This window comes from Mytilus edulis, chromosome 13, assembly GCF_963676685.1.
Source record: "Mytilus edulis chromosome 13, xbMytEdul2.2, whole genome shotgun sequence".
Classification (NCBI taxonomy): Eukaryota; Metazoa; Mollusca; class Bivalvia; order Mytilida; family Mytilidae; genus Mytilus; species Mytilus edulis.
Genome location: NC_092356.1, coordinates 64,475,604 through 64,500,764, shown reverse-complemented (window position 1 = coordinate 64,500,764; position 25,161 = coordinate 64,475,604). Strand labels below are relative to the sequence as shown.

At 30.6% G+C, this 25,161-nt stretch overlaps 1 protein-coding gene across 1 annotated transcript in view; it reads left to right on the top strand.

Moving 5' to 3' along the window:
- The window catches only part of LOC139502231 (leucine-rich repeat-containing protein 15-like), a 103,165-nt gene that overhangs the window by 63,269 nt on the left and 14,735 nt on the right, over nt 1-25,161 (top strand). The window contains exons 3-13 of the mRNA XM_071291664.1: nt 2,554-2,600; nt 4,834-5,040; nt 6,607-6,693; nt 12,621-12,692; nt 13,949-14,020; nt 17,395-17,466; nt 18,498-18,569; nt 20,526-20,597; nt 21,199-21,267; nt 22,780-22,851; nt 24,152-24,223. Coding sequence (XP_071147765.1) covers nt 4,850-5,040; nt 6,607-6,693; nt 12,621-12,692; nt 13,949-14,020; nt 17,395-17,466; nt 18,498-18,569; nt 20,526-20,597; nt 21,199-21,267; nt 22,780-22,851; nt 24,152-24,223 — 851 coding nt within the window. The 5' untranslated portion in view covers nt 2,554-2,600; nt 4,834-4,849. The remainder of the gene's footprint in view (nt 1-2,553; nt 2,601-4,833; nt 5,041-6,606; nt 6,694-12,620; nt 12,693-13,948; nt 14,021-17,394; nt 17,467-18,497; nt 18,570-20,525; nt 20,598-21,198; nt 21,268-22,779; nt 22,852-24,151; nt 24,224-25,161) is intronic.

The following is a 25,161-nucleotide window of genomic DNA, read 5'->3' as shown; positions in this document are numbered from 1 at the left end:
AAAAACGTGTTATAACTGTTGAGTTAGCCGACATATAGAATTTCGGAAATACAAATGTACGATATTGTTATGCAATATTAAATGAAATGACGCTTACCTCAAAAGCGATCTTTTACTGAAATATTTTCCGAATTGAGGTAACAACATAGTTTTATGATTAAAAAGTTTCCATTTGTATGACGTCATGTTCGGCTTGACGTAAACACGTCAAGATCATTCATGATATTTCGCAGAACATTTTTTTATCTAAATATCATACATTTTCCATGCTTGAATGCGTTATTTCTTGGGTTTATGTTTAAACAAATATGTAATTTTATTTGCAATATCAATTTGCATAGTTCCCCTGGATCACATGCATGTGTGTAGCGCATACTATATCACAGTGAAAGTAGTTTCGATAACATGATTTATCGATGTGAAAACCAAGTGAAAAACTTCGGAAGGACCAATTCAATTCAAGTATTTGAAGATATGTAAATCATTTAAGAACTATTTCTAGAGACAAAACAAAGTAGAAAAAGATTTATTTTTATTCAATTGAAATATAGCTAAATGTGGTCACGAATTGTTTTGAGGAGGCTCGAGGGTATAAAAATTTCTGAAAAAAATTAAACATTTGTTTTTCATTACAAATTTTATTTATTACCTTATGTAGTTGGTACTTTACCATATAGTATTAAAAAAAACATTCAAAACAATTAATTCGTGTTGGCCCCAGATGACCTTTAAAATGTAAACATCATTGAAAAAGTTCCAAATTATCTCCCTTTGGTGGAAAAATGCCATTTTTTTGGCTTTAAAATTGAAATATCTCTTTTAACTCATCGGTGACCTATATTTTTTAATATAATTTCGAAATATGCTGTACTTAAACTAAATTATTGTAAAATTTGAGCGATTTCTGTAATAAATTTCTTTTTTTATTTCGATATTACCTTTATTTCTCCTATTAGTTCAACAGAAAAAAAATACTTTTACAAAGATGTATTCTTCTTTCGAAGGCTGATTGTGAGCGCAAATGAACGGTGACCCCATTTTTTATTTTATTTTTCTATTAACTATAAGATAAAGTTCATTTATAGAAAAATATAGAGAAATCCTATATAAATTATTTAGACCCGCGAACCCCCTTAAATTATGATACACTACTGGTTCGAAATATTGTCGATACCTGTACTGTTTATCATGTATCTCTACTTAATCCGTTAAATATGTTTTGATGTATACTTTCGTATTGTAAATCATGTTTTTTTTTATAAAATTTACTTTTAAATCTTTAACAGTGACTGCAACTACATTTGTGTTTTTCTTTTAATTTTCTTGTAAGTTTGTTTTTTTATCTTATCTTTCCAACTGATTATAACCATTTGTTTTTATCCTTATGTTATATAATAATATCTGATGATATGCAGGGTGAGAGATCTCAAGCTTATTTAACAGTGCGGCATTCTAAATATGCTATAAAACAGCTTTTTTTCGTTGCTAAATTATCTTTGTAGATATTGTTTTAATTTTTAACTTGTTTGCAATTATAAGATGTGTTTTTGATCATATCCATAAAATACTTAAATAACATAAGTTTGTTAGATATGTCCCTCTATCCTTATTTTTCTAAAAAAGCGTAACGATTCTTACATCCGACTCATTGTAACCACCATATGCAATTAAATCTAACAAATAAGGACATGTAGTATCTCAAAAAAGCTTGACCGTTTCTTTTATGTTAGTTGTTATTACTCAGCTTCGCAAACCTTTAAAACATGGTTATGGGAGATGGTCAAATACACATTTACGTGCGGTCAGAATTTATACGTTTTATCAGATACTCCATGTAGGTCCAAGTAAATTAAAGCTCACAACTCCATTGGAGGTTCGACTATGGTCAGTTGTAATGCAGACATAAAATACTTGCTACTTGATCGTTAGCAAGTTAAAATCTTATGATTTATTTGTTTTATTCCTTTGCTCAATCTTTCTTCCTATTTTTTTTTTAACATAACGTTATAAATGGAATGCATTTGAAGATCTGCTTTTAATTTTGACTACACTTCATCAGGAAACATCAACGCCGAATATTTGAAAGCCAAAGATTTATAAGAACCGAAATTGTTAACGGGTAATAATGCACATGTATATATCAGTATGTATGTTCGAATTATGTTTCTGTGTGTAAGAGAGAGTTGTTACCCTTTTGCAGGATTTTGTAGTTGTGTTTGTGACGTCACCTTTGTCTGTTTAAAATGTAGAAATGGAACCAGATGTGTTTTTATCTGTCTGTATATAAACGCCTCCATCCATTGTACCAGAGCTATTCCCAAAGTCTGTTATACACATTGAAACTTCTTACAGATTGCCCTGATAATATTTTCCAATTTTTCTGAATCCATACATTTAAAGTGAACACTTTTGAACGAGGATTTATAACTCCGGCATCTATTATAGATAACTTACAGGTTTTGATGACAAATGATATAAGAAGAATCGATTTTCTGAATTTACTAATAAACAGGTATGCGAGATTATTGTTATTATATTTTAATATTTAAACAGACGAAGACGAAGATTGTTGTTTCTGCAAAAACAAAATAAATTGAAATGTGAGTATTTTATCTTATTTCATTTTATAACTTATTTCCTGAACCTCACAGTCGGATATTACAATAAAGTTTAAATTATTTAACAACTTAAAGTTTGTCGTTTCACATCATTTTATATTTAAAGTTTGTATTCCTTTCGCCGGAATGGTAATATTGCTCTTAAGGAGGCTCGCGGGTATAAAAAATCGAAAAAAAAATAAATATTTGTTTTTTCATTACAAATTTTATTTATTTCACAATTAGCTATTACTTCATAATATGGCACAAAAATCACCAAGAAAAATCGATTTGGTTTGTCCACAGATGACTTTTAAAATGTTCATATCATTGAAAAAGCTCCAAATTATCTCCCTTTGGTGCAAAAATGTCATTTTTGGACGTTCAAATTGAAATTTCTTTTTTAACTCATCGGTGACCTATATTTTTTATTACTGTTTTCAAACAAACTGTACATAAACTAAATAATTGTAAAATTTTAACGATTTCTGTAACTTAGTTCTTTTTTTGTTTCGATATTACCAATATTTCTCCTATTAGTTCAACAGAAAAAAAGGACATTAACAAAAATGTATGCTTTTTTCGGAGGCAAATTGTGAGCTTAAATGAACGATGACCCCATATTTTTATTTTATATTTCCATTAGATATAAGATAAGGTTTAATCATGGAAAAACATAGGAAAATCCTATATTAGAAAAAAAAAGTTGATTTAGACCCGCGAGCCCCCTTAAACATTTTTTTTGTTTTTAAGAAGTATTGGCTTTCAAACAATTGGCTGTGATCTGTCCTGATGACGGTTGATACGATACAGAAAAGCCATTATACCGTGTTGTTTTCTTTTCCGAAGCTTCATTTCGTAACTTATTTGATTTAATTGAATACGGTGCATACAAGTAGTCGGAAGCCAGCATGTATACAAAATTTTAATTTTTATCTTGCAAGCCTTTTCAAAAATAAAGATAAAGGGACATAGTTACACAATAATGTTATTTTTTTTATCGTATTGGTATAAGAAAGTACACATTTTTTTAAGTGAAAAGAATTAAAAAACAAAACAAAATATTAACTATAAAAAAGAAAAATTTAACAAATAAAAAAGAAAAAAAAAACGTTATATCATAGCTTATCTTGAATGCCGCAAATTTGAGATCGTTTAACACGCACATCACCAGATATAGTTGATAAATAGCATTGCATAATAAATAAAAAGAACAAGGTAAAAATCAATTTGAAAGATGAAAAAAAAAAAAAAAAGTAATAAAAAAGTGGTTTTCACTTCTCTCGAAATTATTAGAGTATTTTAGCAGTTTTTTTTCTATGGAAGCCTTTTTTGATTTGACAATTCTACAGAACATATTAAAAGATCAAGCATGTACATTTCATTTTCATATAATATCAGTGTTATCAATATTTTATAAACCGTGTATCTATGTATCACGACTTTCATATTTCTTTTTCATAATTTTCTTCTTTTATTACCAAATGCATTTAAATACGAACATGTGTATAATAGTACACGGATTATCATTACCAGTAAAATTCGTAATCGATAAGGAATGCATTCAGAAAGAAAAAACAAATACGTGTTATGTATCTATACGAAAAGATAACATATCAGCTAGGAACAACCCACAAATAGAACGATATCAAGATTCTGTATGTCCGAAGTCAGGAACCTCTTATTCAGTTGTTGTCGTCGGTTGTCCTTTCGTTTTGCCATTACGAAGTTAGTAATAAGACAGTTTATTTCCATTCGTTTGATATGTTTGAGTTTTCATTTTGCCATTATCTAAAGGACTTTCGAATTTCTTTTGAGTTCGGTATTTCTGTTATTTTACTATTTGCTATTTCCCATATTTTCGTTTATTGTTCGTGATTATTCATTAGCCTTTCCTTTTTAATGATTTCACATTTTGTCATGTCGGACCTTTTATGTAAAACATTCGATATGAGTTTTGCTCAGATTTGCAAACTTTACTTTTATAGCAGACTATGAGGTATGGGCTTTGTTCATTGTTGAAGGTCGTACAGTAACCTATGTTTGTTAATTTCTGTGTCATTTGGTCTCTTGTGGAGAGTTGCCTCATTCGCAATCATACCACATCTTCTTTGTATTATTGTATATTCAGAATGATGACAAATTTAAATAAAGATAAATAATTAATAAAAAGTCATCAAATATAAATGAATTATAATGGACATGTATTCAAATATATATTTATTTTTTTTTTCAGATTTTAAACAACATAAATGATGAATACTTTTCTGGTGGTATTATTGATCAAATATTTCCTAGCCAATATCGTATACAGCCAAACCTGTTCCAACGAACCATTATGTGAATGCAAATACATAGAAAGTGTGGGGCTTGATGGAGTTAACTGTAGTTCCAGAGGACTTTCAAATATTCCTATTGGAATCCCTGTTAATCTCTATTCATAGTAGGTTTGAAAAAAAATTAATCACACATTTCATTGAAAAAGTACGAAAATATATTAATCATTAAAACAAAACACAATAATGTCTGAAAATCTGGATGTTTTAATCACAATTCATTAAAATATTAGAAATAGATATATATCAATCAATAAGTAATAATAAATAAAACTACCTTCAAATCTGCAAAGGACTACATGTATGTCATGTATGTGTATAAATATTGTGAGCTTTCACTTTAATATTCTATGGCACATTGATCAGGTTAAAAAAAAGTTTAAACGATTGCTTGTAAAATGTCAACCAGACGTTGACCAGTCGTTTAATCCAAGATCTTAAGTTTTCTATGTTGATCCTGTGTACCATCATTTGTCTGTTTGTCTTTTTCATTTTTAACCATGGCGTTGTCAGTTTATTTTCGATTTATGAGTTTGACTTTTCCTCTGGTATCTTTCGCCTCTTATTCATTGAACCGTTAGATAAGGGGAACATGAAATGCCATCCAATTTGCGTTGGACTAGGTGTATACATTCACTACAATGTTTTAATCTTGTATATGTAATTGTGGCATTATAAACAAACGTAAGAGTTGTATAGGGAATAAAAGCTGAAACGATTGATTGCAAAATTTAAACCAGATATTGACCAGTCGTACAAACATTGATTTATATTTCATAAGTATCTAATACTTGGCATTTATCAGTTTCTTAAAATTATGAACTGTTATGTTTTCTATTTCTAAAAGTGTTAAAGATTTTTTCGCTGGTAAAGTTTTTTAGAACAACGTCAAGTCATCAAGAAAACTGCTTGCACTTTTACTAAAGGGATTATAAGACTTTGCGTCAAACGTAAATGATAGAGGAACAAAACACAGCGTTGTTGTTTGTCAAATATTTTTTTTTTTTTCATTGTTATTTTTTTTTTTTTTTTGTTGCTTCCGATTCTTTTTGCAGTTTGTGATTCCGATAATTTTGCTTTGCGACCGACAATATCTGATTTGCTTTTCGTCCGATTACATCGTTTAATGTCTATCTTGGAGTGGTTGTTTCGGACACAAATTAGGGCTTATAAATAAGAACGTCTGCTTGCAATTATACTTGTATTTGAACTCTGAATATATAACGTCACAACAACGGTGACGTCGTGTACATAGAGAGTGGTAGCGTGAACATCTCATGTGTATCCAGAACAATGTCCTATTAAAAATCAGACTAATTGTTGCAGTTTCCAATTGAGCTTTAAAACACCCTGATACCTTTGAAAATAAATTCACACCTAACGTCTTTCTTTCATTCATATTTTTAATTAAATTAATACCAGGTGTTTCAAAGTGTCACAAAGTAACATTGGCGTAAAAAGACGAATTTTTGACACAAACAAACAACAATAAAACGATAGTTGGAATAAGGACCAAAATGTCTAAACAGAATTTTCAATGAAGTATAAGACACACTTTCCATGAGGGGATTCACCCTTTTTTTATTTTTGTATTAACATTATGTATGAATATAAAATTTAAAAGAGACAAAGGGCAATTCTACATATTATACACTTGACATTTTGTTTTACAGTGATTTCAGTGACAATAGAATTACATCTCTGCCGAAAGATGGCGTTAATGGGATTAACTTTGCTGGGATCTCTAATATCATTTATTTGTGAGTATCAACCAGAAGTTATATGATTTAAATATGTCACTGCTTTCTTCATAAATATAATGAAGTAAGGAGGAAACGTAAATGACAGTTATCTAACAAAAAGACTTACCTCAATAATCATCATTTAAAAGAATTAAAGCAATCGAATATTGTACCTAACTATCTGATTATTTGATAAACTGAAAAACATTGAGTTAGTTAATATAACATATTAATATACAACCCTCCAATTAGCAGGAATAGTATATATGAATATATTAATTACATACTATTTTAATTTAAATCGCTCTGCGGTTTTCTAGTTTTTTTTATTTTCAAAAATGATTAAATTACATTTCTAATTTTCGTATCTGCAGATCAGTCTGGATCTTCCTTTATCACTGGTGGTAAGCGGATGGTCGTAACTAAAAGTTACGACCATCTGAATATGGGAGACAACTCTAGGGATAAGTTTTTCTTTTCCGATTTTCGTGCAGTAAAAGGTTCATTTGCGTCAAACCGCTTGTCTCATATACACATATCGTGAGTGCATTCTCATTGAAACCAAATTTGACACATAAAATCATTCCAATTTTCTTAAAAATAGTCATTCAAAAATTCGAGCATGATGGTCGTAACTTTAACTTGTGATGGTCGTAATGTCAACTATAGTATTTTTGATGATGGTCGTAACCGACACAAGATGGTCGTAACTTTGAAAGATGACCGTAACTCAAGTATTTAGACGAACTTTTATCAAGCTATTTTAAAAGTACTGTGCACATGCATAACCATGTTAATAAACTTATCAATCATACATTTTTGATATGAGGATTTGTTTTTGATCGGTTATTTATTTTTGCAAACTAAGAGAACAGATTATTCATTTTCTGCACTATTGAAGCAAGATTTTTCATTTTCATTAAAGAAAGGGACTGATTATTCATTTTCACAACTATATTTTTGATATTCGAAAACATACAATTTTTTAAATGTTTTGTTTATAAATAATACATATAGTATAGTCAAGTCATTATGTACCATTTAATTAGATTAATCATCCCTCTCTGCAGAAATGAATCTTTTAAATTCCCAATTGCATATACACATAGTGTTAAGTTTAGTTATAACTAGGCACTTTTAAATGTATTGGCAAAGCTACATTTTTACTACGCCGAGCGGAGTGAGGCAAAACATTTTTTGAAGGGTTTTGGAGCCACTGAAGGCCCAAGAAGCTATAGAACAAATGATGCAAAATCATGCTTTCTGGGTGTTCGGATGACCCTTTCATAATCTGAAAATGAAGTTTTGTTTTAATAATTTTTTGACAATATTTTGGTCTTAAAGCAAAATATATAAATTCAGTGTAAGACTGAAGTTTCTAGGGAAAACATCAAAAGACCAATGTGCATGATAAAGCAAAAATGGAATTCACATAGTTAAGCCTGTGGCTGGTGTTTTTTTTTTTAAACTCATGATCAAGTTCATAACAAAATTACTAGATTACAAAAGGAATGCAACACTAACAGAATACAGAAGGGCAATCAATGAACAAAAGACAAATAAAATAAGAAACATTGATCCCGAAAAATCAGGGCTATAAGTCTGAGGGAAAACAGAACTTTCTTCTTGCAAGGCCGTGAACACAATTTGATATGGAGACAAGCATTTGGTTTTGAAATTTCCTACATGGAGTTACGGCCCTGTTGAAATAAAGGTGAGGTAAGGTTTCCTGAGACAATATACTTCAAGTTAAAAGCAACCAATTTTCAGACATTTCAAGTATATTTAAATAATATTTATACTTTTGTTATTAACAAATTTGGGAAGTGTTTCCCGATTTTTTTTGGGAAAAAAGATGAATTTATGAAGAATCTGGTGCCATCTCATACTTTCGATTAGACCTGCTGAGTTATTTATTTTCTATACATTGCAAGTCAGGTAATTTATTTTCAAACTACCACAGAACAAACCATTTATTTTTTTGATTATCAAGGCTGAGTTATCTATTTTCAAAATCCTCCTGGCCCCCCCAGAATATCAAATGGTCGTCCCCTTATTGAACGTACAATTTTGAACAATCTTCTTTAATTTTTAATCAGCTATTGCAGTTTTTATAAATCATTGGCTTTCAAATATTCGGCTTTTGGTGAATCATGATTAATGAAAATCCACAAATGCCTGGTGTTTTTATCGTGTTGTCTTTATTTTTTATTGATTACATGACGATCTTGCGGTATATCATTGATAATTGTTCTAAGTATCGGTTCAGAATAAAAACCTAATCCATGGTGTCGCAATGAACATTGTGTTAACCTAGAAAGTATGAATAAGGTTGAGATATTTTACAATGCTACACGCGTTGAATTTAAGAGTAAGATCAAATATCAGTAGTTTGTAGACAGGCTTGTAGCCAGGATAATATTATAAGGTAGAACTAAATGTACTGTGGCAAATATTGCATACATATGTGCAGGTATATATTTTACAATGATACACGCTTTGAATTTAAGAGTAAGATCAAATATTAGTAGTTTATAGCCAGCCTTGTAGCTAAGATAATATTACAAGGTAGAACTAAATGTACTGCGGCAACTATCACATACATATGCAGGTTGAAAATAATATTTATGTTATATGTTTATATTGTATGAATGTACTCAGATTTAAAAGACCAGCACGCTGAGTTGAAGCATAAAGATCTATCTTTTAAATACTATCCTGGCTACAAGCTATGTATGAATACTGTTTGCTGAAGTCCTTTTGCTGAAATTAAAAAAAAAATACATTATCATCAGCATATAGTAAACAATGTGAATTGCTGACCCCCATATTCTTTAGAAAGAAGTTTAAGGATCCATACTGTGAAAGAATTTTTTTTAACTCGTGTAGTAATTTTGACTCTAAATATGCCTCCTCTAGTAGTGGAAAGATGATCCCAAATTGTCAAGCCTGTGCCAGTATCTGATCATAGACTTTGCAATGACAAAATACAGAGTGAATATACCGAGTTAAGAAAGATTGACAAAATTTAATGCGTAGCTTATAGTCTTTCTGAAAGAATCTTAGGATAAGCCTGATCTACATTTTTTTGCTGTAGTTGAAAAAAATGGCAAGATCATCAGCATATGTATAGTAAAGAATAGGCTGGTCGTGAATAAACAACAGCTGGATCAGGTGAACTTTTAACACAATCAGGAAGTTCATTTATAAAAAAATTTAAACAAATTTGGACACAAATTGTCTCCCTGTTTTACTCCAACTTTAGTTCTAATAGCTTAAGTTTTAAGTTTTATCCCTGGGTGAATGACAGTATCAAAAAGCCTTCTGGAAATGAAATCAACAAAGCAGGCAAACATTCTACCTTCTCTTGTATTACAATACTTATTTATAATAGTTTTTAGAAAGAACATATGGTCAGATGGTCGTTTTTTTTTTTTTTGGTAAACCAAATTTGGCTCTCATCAATGATATGATATTTATCTAAGGATTTACAAAGACGTGTATTAAGTATCTTATTAAAAAGGCTTCCCCAATGAATCAGTAATTGTAATTCCTCGATAGTTATTAAGATCGGATGCATCATTCCCTTTATGAATTGGGAATGAAAAACGTGTGGTCCAGGGTTCATGGTATTTTCCATAAGAAAGACAAAGATGTATAACGGATAGCATGGTACAATTAGGCGTATTCAGAATTTTCTAAAACCACGGGTAATAATTATACCTGAACTTCGAATTTGCACCTTATAATCAGCTTGACTATATACTAAATGACAATACGACTTCTCAAAATCAAGGCTAAGAATAAGATGTATGTTGTTTAATTCGATTAAGGACCTGCGAATTCGCGGATATGGTCTTGTCTCGATAACAATCCTCATAACATTATTTTGACTCCTTACTTATGCTCTTTCGACTTAAAGTATCAATTTTAAATTGTAGATTTTTCTTTTAAATTCCACCTAGTAGGTAAATACTAGTTTTTAAAAAGTTTATCTTTGCAATACATGCAAAATATAAAGAAAATAAATCAGGATACTGTTATTTCATGTGATGTCAAATTTGTTAACATCGCCTTTTCTTAATTCGTAACTAAGAATGATTATAACCAGAGCTGTGTGTTAAAATGAATTCTCCACTTTTGAGAATTTATATTGTTATTAAACTTAACAGCTTATATTTAGTTGCCTCCTGGTTGATTTTATACATTATATTTTAAGTAACAGTGACTGGGCATTTCATTTTGTATTGGGTTTTTTTTTTCGATTCGTTCCAATTTTCTTTCCTTTCGCACTTTACAGGTATCCCTCTCTTCACCTCTTTTAGTTTTTATCATATAGTGAAATCAACTTCACAAATATATCATATAATATATTCATATAACAAAAGACACGTTTAAAACTATTGACTTGTCTTATTAGGTCCTATTTAATAAAGAGTTACGACCATCACAATTTTAAGTTACGACCATCCTGAACATTTTTGTTTTTTTAGTTACGACCATCATGCTCGAATTATTGAATGATCATTTTACGAAAATTGGAATGTTTTTATGTATCAAATTTTGTTTCAATATCAACGCACTGACGATTAGTATGTATGAGACAAGCGGTTTTACTGAAACATTTTTTTACTGCACGAAAATCGGAAAAGAAAAATGTATCCCTAGAGTTGTCTCCCATCCGCTTACCACCAGTGTTTATGGTTATTTGTTTACGTACTTCATTTGTTTCCGATCTTTTTTAAAGACTTAATAAAAAGATGACAATAAAGCTCTTAAGTAATCCAACACACACTGAAAAAAGTATAACAAAAATTCTAAGCTCCACGAAATCAAGAAACGAAAAACCACTTCAACAAACGACAACCACTGCACAAGAGGTTTCTGACTTAGGACAGGCGTAAACAAAACGCAACGAGTTACAACTTTTTATTAGGTTGCAACCGTCACCAGAACCTGAAATAGTAGTGTTATATTCAAACATAGAAAGACACAATTCAAAATATCAATTGAAATGGCTTAACTCAATCAAAAAGACAAATAAACAAAAACTATTGTACCTTGGAAAACATTACATTAAATCAAAAAACGTACACCAGTAAATTTAAATATAACATTATGTTGTTATGAGTACGGAAATATTTAGAAAAAAAAACAAAAAAACTTGTTGTTTATAGAACGAGAACAGAAATGGTGGTCTCACTAAAATAGTGCAACAACATATAACACAAAATAAGTATACATAAAAAAAAATATATATTACAAATTGTGTCAACAGAATAACTTAACAAAAAAGTACATTTGAGAGTAACTGAAAGCTTTTTAATAGACTATGAAAATTAACAAAAACAAAAAAATGCATTAGACATCAAAATCAACTACTAGTAAAACTCATAGCATGATCTAGTGTTTTTAAAACAATTGACAAACAATATTTGGCCCAACTGATGAGTCTTATATAGACGAAACGCGCGTCTGGCGTATTAAATTATACTCCTAGTACCTTTGATAATTATTAACGCCATGAACAGTCTAAATATAAATGAATTGTGCTCTGCCAAAACAAATATAAAGAGAGGCAGTAGGATAGTTGTTGTTTAACATTATAATAAATATGTATAATGTTATATATAAATAATGCAATCTCTAGAAAGAAATTGGACGTTGCGACTTTACGTTTGAACAGCTCTTAAGAGTCTTATGTTATACAGTTAAAGCTCGTTTAATGATAAAAGAGATGTGCCGGTGAAAGCTTAAGATACCAAAAATATGATTAAACTCATAAATTTAGACCAATAAAACTGCCAAGAAACCAATAAAGACATAAAGACAAACAATAATATAAAAAAACAATAAAGGAAAGTACTGACTTAGCAACGTAAACTGATGAGTCGTATGTAGACGAATAGCTGGTACCTTTGATAATTATATGCATTGTTTTGTAGATTTCTGCAGAGTAACCTGCTGACCACACTTTCAAAAGACACGTTTTTTCCCATGTCTCACCTTGTCTATATGTATGTATGATAAATTTAAACAGAACAAAGTAAAAAAACATGGGAATGGATGTAATCTTTTTGATGAATCAATATGTATCGTACTTTTTATTCAAAATGTTAGTGTTCATAGATCTGTATCAAATTGTTTCAGAATTACGCCATGCTATGTAACCTGCCTTACTTCGTTTTGTATTAATGAAAATTGTTCTGATAAAGATAGTTTTAAAATGTTATGTGTATAAATTTTCCATGAATAATATATATTCTAATATGACGTGCTTCGTTCGCTTTGTGAATAAACCCATGCTCTATATCCATTAAATTTGTTTGCACATGCATATATTGACTACTGCAGAGTAATGAATGTTATCGAATTGGCATGCATTTATATATTTCATTAACTTCCAAACTTTCAAATGATTCACATGTTGTTGCTAATTCATTTATTATGACTGTAACGTGTTGCAATTCGAAACTGACTCATTTCAACTAAATACGATAATTGTTTATGCTGGCTATTAACAACTCCACCCTCTGAAAAATTACATTGCCAGTCTTTTTCAAACAACGAAAAGGTGAATAGAAGAACCTACACAAACGCTCTACACTTATACAAATGGGACATATAAATTACCTTTATTGTCCTAATCAGAATCGAAATAATTGATGCAAGGTATACTGTATCGTATCTTTAACATAGGTAGGCATTATAAAAGTGATTATTTTTGCCCGAGCGATAGTGATATCAAATATTTCTTAATTAATGGTTGTTTATAAAACGTTAATGCACCACAAAAAAAACCTAAAGACTTTAAGATGATCGTGAACAGGTTTATATCTATCTTTAATCTGATCATAATTGGGTGGCAATATATTAAAAATCGAAAATAAACTGACAGTTCCATGGCGAAATAAGTTTAACCAAAAGAAAAAAACAATACAACACACACAGCAGAGAAAACTAAGACTAAGCAGCGTGAACCCCGTCAAAATCCGCGGTAATCTCAGGTTATGAGGATAAGCAAATCATGCATGCTATACATGTGACACTATTCTATAAAATACGATTGTAAGTTATAGCCAGTGATACGTATTAGATATATTACAAATCGTCGATTGTTGCAACTAAAAAATGTAAAATAATCTACTGGTCTTACTTGATATCGGTATATCTAATTCATTATATGCAAATTTGTTAGCATCAAAAAAAGTTTGTAGTGTAAAATCTATACATTCAATGAGTACATGGCTTGTTATTTTTTTTTTTTGGACAGGAACATTGGTTATAACAAAATCAGACAACTGACAGAAGACATCTTTGATTATTTAGCTAATCTTCAAATTTTGTGAGTTTGAAAAAAGAAAAAAACACTGATTCCTATATTAATATAGGGTAGATTATACAGTACAACCAGACGAAATATCGACACTGCAAAACAAGTTATATCTAAAATGTACTCTTACAATGTTTAAAATATATTATCCTGATTTTGAATACACAGTACACCGTGTAGAACGCCACATGCGGGGTGTCGGCTATGTTTGACATGGGGTGGCAATTTTGAAGCGATGAAAAAGTAAGAAAGTAAGTTCAAGCATCAAAATTTCTTATTTCTAGAACTCTCAGTACCATACAATGTATTTCACGGAAAGAACCGCAACATAGTCTATTTCCTGAAAGCAGAAGCAGTCGTTTTCAGTGGTCAGTTTTCTCAAACACCTCGCCCTAGTTTTCCGTGTTGCAGATTTTGAGGCTTTATTTGCAAATTTCGGTATAAAAAACTACTTTACACAGCCATCCCCCGTATCATTTATATAGAATTGTATTCCTCTCATTGACTTATACCAAATACCAGTTTCTTAGTTAAAATTAATTGGTTTTAAAACTTTTATTCATCTAAATATAAAGTGTCGCTCGGGGTGTCAGATTTTGCGTCGCAAGGGGTAGAGGCTTGTCATAAAAAAATACATGTTTGCCTGTAAATTAGTCTTCATATGATACATTTTATTTCAAACACATCTACTTTACCATGACAAAACAAGGATTTTTCATTTGCCTGTTTTTGGTCTTATAAAATATATGCTTTTGATTTCATTCACATCTACTTTACCATGACAAAATAAGGGTTTTTCATTTTGCCTGTTTTTGGTCGTATAGAACATGTGCTTTTGATTTTATTCATAGTAAAAAAATGGCTTAAAATATTTAGTTTTCAAGCTGGTAAACGATTTCTTTTCCTTTTCAGTCACTATCATGGTAAAAAAAGAGTCAAGGATATGACTCAATAAACCAAAACATCACAAAATAGTCCTCAATATAAGATATGCCTGAAGCCTCCACCAGCCAAAATGCATCATAGTTCATCACCAGGTTCATCTAAAAAGCACTCGTGCACGCCGCAAAAATCCATTACTCCTAAAAGAATTAGAACACTCTATCCAATGAAACACTCACCGGCATCTTTTTCAGCGAATGACAACACAACTTCAAGTAATCCTGAAGACGATGATACTACAATAGTCAATGAGAAAACAACGACTTGTACACAATATACAACGGAACAGGTTTACAAGAAAAAATGATTCAAGACAGTTATTTCGTTCGTAATCGCCCAGCTAGAACTATCCGTTTTCTGTTACACATCTATCATATCATATCTACTTTGAAGGTCTTCTCTGACTATATACATATCTCTAAACGAACCGGAATTGAATAAAATTTGAAGAATTTGATGTAACCTGTGTTTTTCTAGGTTGAACTTCTGTTATATTTATGTTCCTATTTGTGTAGGTGTGTTTGAATTAAAAGTATCAGATAGATATCGATTTATAAGAAAATATATTCTTTTTTTTATGACAAGCCTCTACCCCTTGCGACGTAAAATCTGACACCCCGGGTGACACTTTATAATTTGATGAATAACAGTTTTAAAACCAATTAATTTTAACTAAGAAACTGGTATTTGGTATAAGTCAATGAGAGGAATACAATTATATACAAATGATACGGAGGGTAGCTGTGTAAAGTAGTTTTTTATACCGAAATTTGCATATAAAGCCTCAAAATCAGCAACACGGAAAACTAGGGCGAGGTGTTTGAGAAAACTGAGCACTGAAAACGACTGCTTCTGCTTTCAGGAAATAGATTATGTTGCGGTTCCTTCCGTGCAATACATTATATGGTACTGAGAGTTCTAGAAATAAGAAATGTTGATGATTGAACTTACCTTCTTACTTTTTCGTCGCTTCAAAATTGCCACCCCATGTCAAACATAGCCGACACCCCGCAAGTGGCGTTCTACACGGTGCAGTAGTTACACTGGACCACGTGATCTTATATAGTATAAGTAATAACCGACGATGTATTCGTCTGGAGACAATTCCAAGGGCTAGTAGCATTTTCTGATCGGAAAATTGCAGTGAAATTGTTCTAAACCAAATAAGCTACAAAAATATATATCTTAATTTTTGCAAAGTCATGGCATGCATTGTTTATTTCGGACGAAAAGGTTAACATTATATGGAATTCATTTCGCAAAATAAAGAAACGACAATAATTAAAAATAACTTGCATATAAAATGAATCAAATAATTACAATATACATATTTAGTGCATCCGAGGTATTTCTTGATTTATGGTTGTTTGCCCCTCTTGTTTTTGAAAAGTTGTCTTATAATCGGAATCCTTTGGTTTTATCCATTAACAAAATAATGCTTACACATGCTTCTATTAATGATAATTGTAAAACACATAGTTTAAAAGTTTATAACTGAACATCTAAAACAATCCTGTGGTTTTTTTCACAGTTTTGAGAAGAAAAAAAAGTGCCAGTGTTAAATACATGAAAATATTAGAGGGAATCATTTCACGCTAATTTTTCAATGACTTATATCTTTGAATCAAGCACACAGACCCTTGATTTTTGTTAGTTGTGTTGTTCATAAACAGTTAATATATATCTTTTAAAAAGCTTGATATTTCATAAACAAACGCTAAAATCTCGATTTAAGAGCACATGGTGTACGCGCATGTCAATGCACAAAGAACAATATGAACACACATAGACACTTACATAGAAAGAAAAACCAAATCAATCTTTGATTAACTTTGCCTCAGAAACAAACGGACTAATGTATTTTTATTATAATTTCATCGTGTATTAAAGAGTATTCAGGCAAATATAAAAGAACATGTCGTGTGATTCCTATTGATACAACTTTCCTCGAAATACTTGACGCCTAAGAAATTAACAAGTAAATATGATAACAATTTTGTCAGCACTGAAGCAGCATTTACGACGGAGATCTGATAGGAACCTTGGGAATTTACCTTTTTCAGAATCTAGAAGACTATGGGTGATCTCATTGTTCGTACACCAAAATGAAAATAACGTAAGGTCATTGGTTGAATTTTTATTGTTTATCACGTTTTAAACCAATCACAACGTTTTGGTGTACGCTTTTGAAAATATAACCCAGAATGCTTTAGATTGTTAAACGGCGAATTACACAAATACAATTGATACATACATGTCTGATGTAGGTAAATACAATTGATACATACATGTCTGATGTAGGTAAATTCAGAAAAGTGATTTAGAGAAATGAATTTCATTAAGTGTTGTTTTTATTTTCCAGTCATAGAAAATTTAATTTTGATTTTTAAAAAAAGCGCATAAACATTTTCTCACTAATATGTCAGTAATTAAGATTTATGTAGGATAATGGAAGCCAATATGTTTGAGTCACTGCCTGTTGGAATATTCAAGAGTCTACGGGACCTCTCGCAGCTGTAAGTAAGATGTTTGTTATGACTTGTGAATTGCCTACCTAGACCTCAGTGTGTACCAAACCCAATACATGTTGCGACCATTTATGTGTTAACCTGGACATTCCACTGAGGGGCCTCTGTACAGCGCAGAAACAAGATTGGTTTTGCTATTATTTCATTGTGACTGAATGTTCTAAAGTAGATATTAAGAGCTTTTATGAATCAATATCTGATTAACACCGCTGCTTGATTATATCTCTATATACTATTTCCGACTGCAATTTAATTGCGGTCATTTTGACAATCATTGATATTCGATATCATTGATCATCATTTTATTTTACAAAATACGTTCAAAGTAATATTTTTGAAAATATAAATTAATAATGATGAAGAGGTTAAACACAAAGCTTAAACATATTTATTTTTCTGCATGACTTTAAAAAAAAACGCCATTTCTTAAATATATTTGATACACATGTAACTATATATGGATGATGTTAGTATCCGATTGTTAAACAGTGATCTTGCGTAAAACGCTAACATTCTAAAGAGACATACTAGATGGCTAATGGTTGTACCATCTTAACTTATATTAGTTGAGTTTGTATGAAACCAAAACAAAAAAGAATTTCAATGAAGGACGGAAGTTAAATAAAATATAATGGCTTCGCAAAGCGAAAATCCCATACCGCATAGTCAGCTTTAAAATACTCCGAAAGATAAATTTGAAAAATTCAAAATTACAAAAGATTAAAGTTCAAATTAAGTGGCTGTAAACATTTAAAGGCAACCGTGATGACACAAACCCATACCGTATCGTCGGCTATAACAGGTTCCGACAACAATAATATTAAACAAGTCAATTGAAAAAACTAACGGCAATCACTAGAACAAAACATGAAACGAAAAACAAATATGACGTGAATCAACGACATCCTCTGAAGAACGAGCTTATGATACTTGGGGCAGTGGTTTAAAGTACTACATCAGGACAAACTGTAGAAATCAGTTGAAATTGATGTATTCATTGTTCCATTTTTCTTACGCAGGTCTATTGCAAGAAACCCAATAAAAACCATTGAAATTGGACTCTTTAACAATAATCCGAAACTGGAAAAGCTGTAAGTTATTGTAATCTAAATCGTTCTTATTAATTTAAGCTTAACGTCCAGATTCCAGCTTCACTGTACATGGATTTTTTTAAATTAATCTACTGAGACCCGATGCGAGTTTAATTTCAAATAACATTACAACCTTTCGATTCGAGCGTGACTGAATGGACTTTTATAGAGGAAACGCACGGCTAAAGTGTACAATGTTGATAATGGTATCTATGATAAGTTGATTTCAAAGTAATATTTTATACTTAACAGTTTAGCTTTTATTTGAATTCGGGTATTTGTTTTTTAATTGAAGCCATATCAAAGAATATCAATTTTGGATGAAGTAAAAAAACAATTATCGATGCAGCCGGACCGTGTAGAGATCCACGACTTTCGATCGATGCAGCAATGTAAAAAATCCTAAAATATCCTTATGGCTTCATAGCCAAAGCGATGATAACATAAATAGGATTGTAGTTTGATATAGCCTGCCATGGACATTCGTTCAAAAAAGCATAGCTTTGCAATTACATCATGTCGTAGTTGTTATTTGATAATTATTTACTTGGTGCAGATAGTAACATGTTATTTGGGTTAATTATTCCAAATGGTTTGAAATATTCACTAAAAGCAGGTGCACTTATCTTATCAGGTTGTTAAGTACCTTTAAAAAACATAGGAACAATTATCTAAACACAAATCGCTTTACAGTATAACTTACTAGCCCAAAGAATAGTTGGGAAAAATACCAGAGAGACATTCAAACTCATAGATCGAAAATAAACTGACAACATCATGGCTGAAATATACTGTTTTACTGCGTCAGTACACATAACGAAGTGAAATGTAAGTGTAGTCCTATGTTGATGGTAAATGTCTGTAAAACAAGATAATCAATACTAGATTGATATTGACCTTTGCACACAGGGATTTTATCATTTTGGGTTTTTTTATTATTTGTTTTTACTCCTAATCAAACTTTGAAAATAAAAATTCCTTTTTTGCATGTTTTTATGTATATAAGAAGAGCATAAGCTAGTATTGATTATACAAAAATTTATAAACACTGTTTTTTAAAACTTGGAACATTACAAAGAGAGAACTACTCTAATGATTTCTTGGTTTGAATACATTGTTTACATGCAGAAATATCATTTAAATATTGAATGCCTTTTTTTTGTAAATTCATTGAGGTGTATAAGCTTTGACTAAAGTACATTTTGCATGAAGCGCAAAAGCGTCTCATTCTAAAACTATGCGCACGGTCAAAGCTTTACAACCCTATTAAATTACAAAAAGGTAGTATTCAATACTTATGATTATGTTGTTTTAGCTAGAATCATAAAAACACGATTACTATCAAGTTTTTATTTGACATACCTGTTCACTTCATTTTGGGACCTCGTGTCATCACGAATGTTTAATTTTATTGTGTAATGAATGTCAATTTCAGAAGAACTCGTGATTGCTCTGTTTTGTTCACGCATCGTTGTAAATATGCAGAAAATTGATGCGACTGTCATATAAGTGACAGGTTTAGCGCTTTAAAACAAGGTTCAATCCACCATTTTCTGCATTTGAAAATGCCTGTACCAAGTCAGAAATATGACAGTTGTTGTGCATTCGTTTGATGTGTTTTGTCATTTGATTTTACCATTTGATTAGGGACTTTACGATTGAATTTTCCTCAGAGTTTAGTATTTTTGTGATTCTACTTTTTGCTGTTAGCCAATCAAAATAACGTCTTATAATGAAACATACATGCAATGTAATTAATATAGCATAACGAATCATGACCGAATTGTCAGAATGACCAAAAGATTCTGACCGAAAAGACTTTGTCCAACACTATAGTTTAGCTTTCCTTCGACTCATATATAATGAATATGGTATAAATATTGTATTTAGGTTGAAATATCAAGAACTGTCACGCAAACGTATATTCAACAGTTCATTTTTTTTCTATAAATACAGACAATTCAGTGAAACACTGATCACAAACATTGATGGTACCCTTTTCAAAGACCTTAGCTACATTGATTACTTGTGAGTTTTTCTCTTTTAGATATAGATATTTCGATGAAAACTAAATTACCTGTGTATGTATGTATGTGTATATTCAAAGTAAATTCTAATGAATGTGTAATGACTTTAGAATATAGTTATCAAAGGTACCAGGATTATAATTTAGTACGCCAGACGCGCGTTTCGTCTACATAAGACTCATCAGTGACGCTCATATCAAAATATTAATCAAGTCAAACAATTTCAAATGTAATGAACATATCACATTTTTCATTATAAGCTTTATATACTGTTATATTTATTCAAAAAGTTGGATTGATGTTGGGTGGTTAGTTTTTAAAACTTTGAAAAATCCATAGTGTTTAAACATTACAAAAAAACAGTTTTGTAGTCCATTGATATGCCGACACTGAAGTAAGCTATAAGCCTTTAATAAGTCGCCATAATGCATGTTCCCGATGTGATTTAGTAAACGAAAACATATTGGCAAATAGTTACTTATAAACTTCAAATTAAAAAATAAACAGATAAAACCATACTTCTTATTTCTATGATTTTGAGATTTGTAGATTTCTGTTATTTATAAGATTGATGATACATGTAAATTTATTTATTATGACAGGGAAGTATTCAACTCGTCACTAACTTCACTTCCATATCAATTACTCCATGGTATGACGCCAACACAATTGTAAGTGAACCTCTAAAGTACAAATATATTCATAGTTTTGGTAGATCAGATATGCAGTATTCTAAAATCCAAAATTCATCTTAGGCCTGAATCTGTATTAAATAGCTACATCAGATGCGGTATGATTTGTATCAAAAACTTAATGATAAGAACTCATTTTAGAAGACTAACTACCTAATTGATAACACGAATCATATAATCGTAAAACAAGTATGACAGACATGAACCAACAAAAATATCCCATGCTCCGGAATCGGGACAGGCATATAGAAAATGTGGCCGTGTAAACGAGAGGCGACAGATATCGAAGGGACATTCAAACTCATACGTCGAAAATAAACTGACTATGCCATGGCTAAAAAAGAAGTACAAGAGACAATTAATATTACAACAACCACCTACACAGAAAACTAATAAACTACCAACACGAACCAACTGTAAAATTTTGGTGATGTCAAGAGCTCTGATCAGATTGATATTAAGCAGACAAACATCTGACAAAAGCATAAACAGCACGTGACAGGGTATTCATACATACTCACAGCGAAAAACACTAAATAGAGATATGAGAGTATTCCAAGTTACAAACAGCTTGTTCAAATACACAATTCGGGGATATAATTAGCTTTTTTGCGGGGTTTTTATTATTATTTTGTGTATATCTCATCTATTTATACGATGAATCACATTTATTCTGATCCAATGATTGAAGGTCATTGGTAGAAACATGTTCAGAAGTTGTCATTTGCTGATTGTTGGTTTTTCCGTTTGAATGGTTTTACACTAGTCATTTATGGGACCCTTTCTAGCTTGCTATTTGGTCTTGGGCAATACTCCGTGTTTAAGACCGTACTTGTAACTATAATGGTTTACTTTTACAAATTGTGACTTGAATGGAGATTTGTTCCATTGGCACTCCGGTTTAAAATTCAATACGCCAAAAACGCGCCTCGTCCACACAAGACTCACCAGTGACGCCCAGATATAAAAGATCGAAAGCAAAAAAAAGTGCAAAGTTGTACAGCACTGAAGATCAAAAGTTGAAAAAGGTTGTGTCAAATACGGCTATGTTTTTATGCTTCGGATAAGAACATCCTTATTATTTAGAACAATTAATGCTATTGCAAACAGTAAATTTTATCAAATGAATATAACAGATATCATTTAAACTAATATTTTACCTTTGTTAAAAGTTAACACAATAGGGAAAAAACCAGTGAATTGATTCATGAACCTATATCATACATTATAGACATATATAATAGACATAATATAAAAATAATAGACATATTATAAAAATAATAGACATATTATAAAAATAATAGACATACTCTATAAAATAATAAACATACTACAAAAATGCATATATAATAGACATACCATAAAAATACATATATAATAGACATATTAATAGACATACTAGTATATATATCAGCTATTGAATACATACCAATTTGCTGAAACTTTCATGCAGTCAAGATTAATAATTGTATTACATTATTTTGTTTAAAGGATTTTTGGTCATAATTTACTACAAAAACTTCCAGATGGTTTATTCAGCGGACAAATTAATTTATCAAATCTGTGAGTTGTGTAACAGTAAATTATTAAACAAAATCTGCTATCCAAACACTTTGCATTGCAATGCAATTTAACAATAACGGAAAAGTTTTTCCACTGGAAGAAAAGAAAACAGTATTTGTTCTTAGCATAATAAAGAGAATCGAATTTGTGTTTAAAAAACATAGAAAATTTTGCATTTTGTATTTCCAAATTTCAAGCAGAACGTCTGTTTATATAATGTACGACGACCTTAAGCTTTAAACTGAGAAAATCGCAAATGCAGATGTCAAAACTCTTATGGTACCAATCTGATTGTATATTGCAATTTATTGAAGACTATGCTATTTGTAAAGACAGTCACTCAAAATGTCAAACATCTTTCAAAATACCGCATTCAAGAGGGAGAAATGTCTTATTACTTAAAAATGTTTAAAGTAACAGTGTACTACATTGTAGCTTTTTGTGAATTATTAAGAATATGTTAACAATTTTTAATTTTATCTGACGATATCGGGATATGGGTAATAAGTCTAAACTGAAGTTGTGATCATAATAAAAAAAATCGATACAGATACAAGTAGAAACGATTTAAAAATGTTCAAACTTTGAGTCAATTTTTTGGATAATTTAATGCAAGCATACGATCTGGATTGTTTCTTATACTTTTAGAGGTTAATAATGTTAATCAAGTAGATCGTACTCTTTTCTAAGTAGGTTTAAATAAATTTCAAATACATATTCGTTTATGTGGGTTACCATTCGTTAGCAGACACTTTATTATAAATGAACAACTGTTGGTTATATTGATGAATTTCAATCATCATAGAAGCTTTAGTCATCTGTAAAGAGGTCACTTTTATCCATGTCAACTAAACATCAACCAACTATCCGCAAGAGACAAAGTAACATAGAAATAAACCACTATAGGTCACTATGCGGCCTTCAACAATGAGTAGTCAGCTATAAAAAGCTCCAGAAAGACACATTTGAAACCAGAGTAAATGATTGCCTAATTCGTGTACAAAATAATGAACAAAAAAAACATTTCATTATTTTAAATATATAATATATAAATATTTCAACTCAAATTGAAATGTCCATTATCTAATTGTATTTCTCTTACAGCTGTATTTTATCCAAAGAAGTAGATTTGGAAAATTATTGCTATTAGTTTCAATATAAGCAGATTTTTATCAAAGCATCATTTTACAAAATCTTATCTAAATACAAAGCTTTGAACGCTTGAATATTAAAAAAGTAGTTATCGTATTGACGTCAATTTAAGCACTAAACAAAACAATATATATTTTGTCTCGTTTAGAGAATTAGATGACAATAAGTTAGAATCGCTTCAGGAAAACAGCTTTGAAGACTTAATCAACCTTCATACATTGTAAGTCTATGTCATGAAAATTTTAGTATTTCTAAAAATGTTGTTCAATTAAAATGATAGCATGTAATCGTTAGCATGTGAGGCTAACAGAGCATTACAAATCTATAACAGATTCATTTCATCTGATGTTTAGATTGTATTTTATCATGCAATACTTTTTTTTCTGTTTGCCTCATTTTTGGAAGGGTTACTAATTAACTCATCGTAGATACCAGGATTACATTTTGTATTAACGCCAGACGAGTGTTTCGTCTACGAAAGACTCATCAGTGGCGCTGGAATCCAAAAAAAGTTTAAACGGCCAAAATAAGTACGAAGTTGAAGAGCATTGAGGACCAAACTTCCTAAAAGTTTTGCCAAATACAGCTTAGGTAATCTATTCCTGAAGTAGTAAAGCCTTAGTATTTCAAAAATTCAAAAGTTGTGTACACAGTTAATTTATGTATATGACTATATCAATGATAATTCATGTCAGTACAGAAGTGCTGACTACTGGGCTGATGATACCCTCGGGGAATTAAAACTCCACCAGCAAGCGCATTTAAGAAAATATGTGAAAAGCTTGAGCTGTGAATTATTTTGTGAACATATTCTATTCTCTCTAGGATCATCATTGTACATCTTAACATCAAATATGTTTTTAATTTGACCATGCTCAAAAATTCATCTGTAATTTTCAATTCGATTTAGTAATTAACCGATTAAAAGTTATGTTGTTTTTTTTGTGCATAAAATATTACAGGTTTGATCATGAAAATTATATTGATATAAACCTCAATTGGTTTTTCGTATTGTAACTATTGAAAGAACAATAATAGTTTGAATTATACTTAAAGCCAATCAAAAACATGAGGTTAGGGTTTCAAATTTGAATGGAACCATTGTTCAAATATAAGAAATATATACTTCCGAGTTTTGATGATAATTAGCTGTTACTT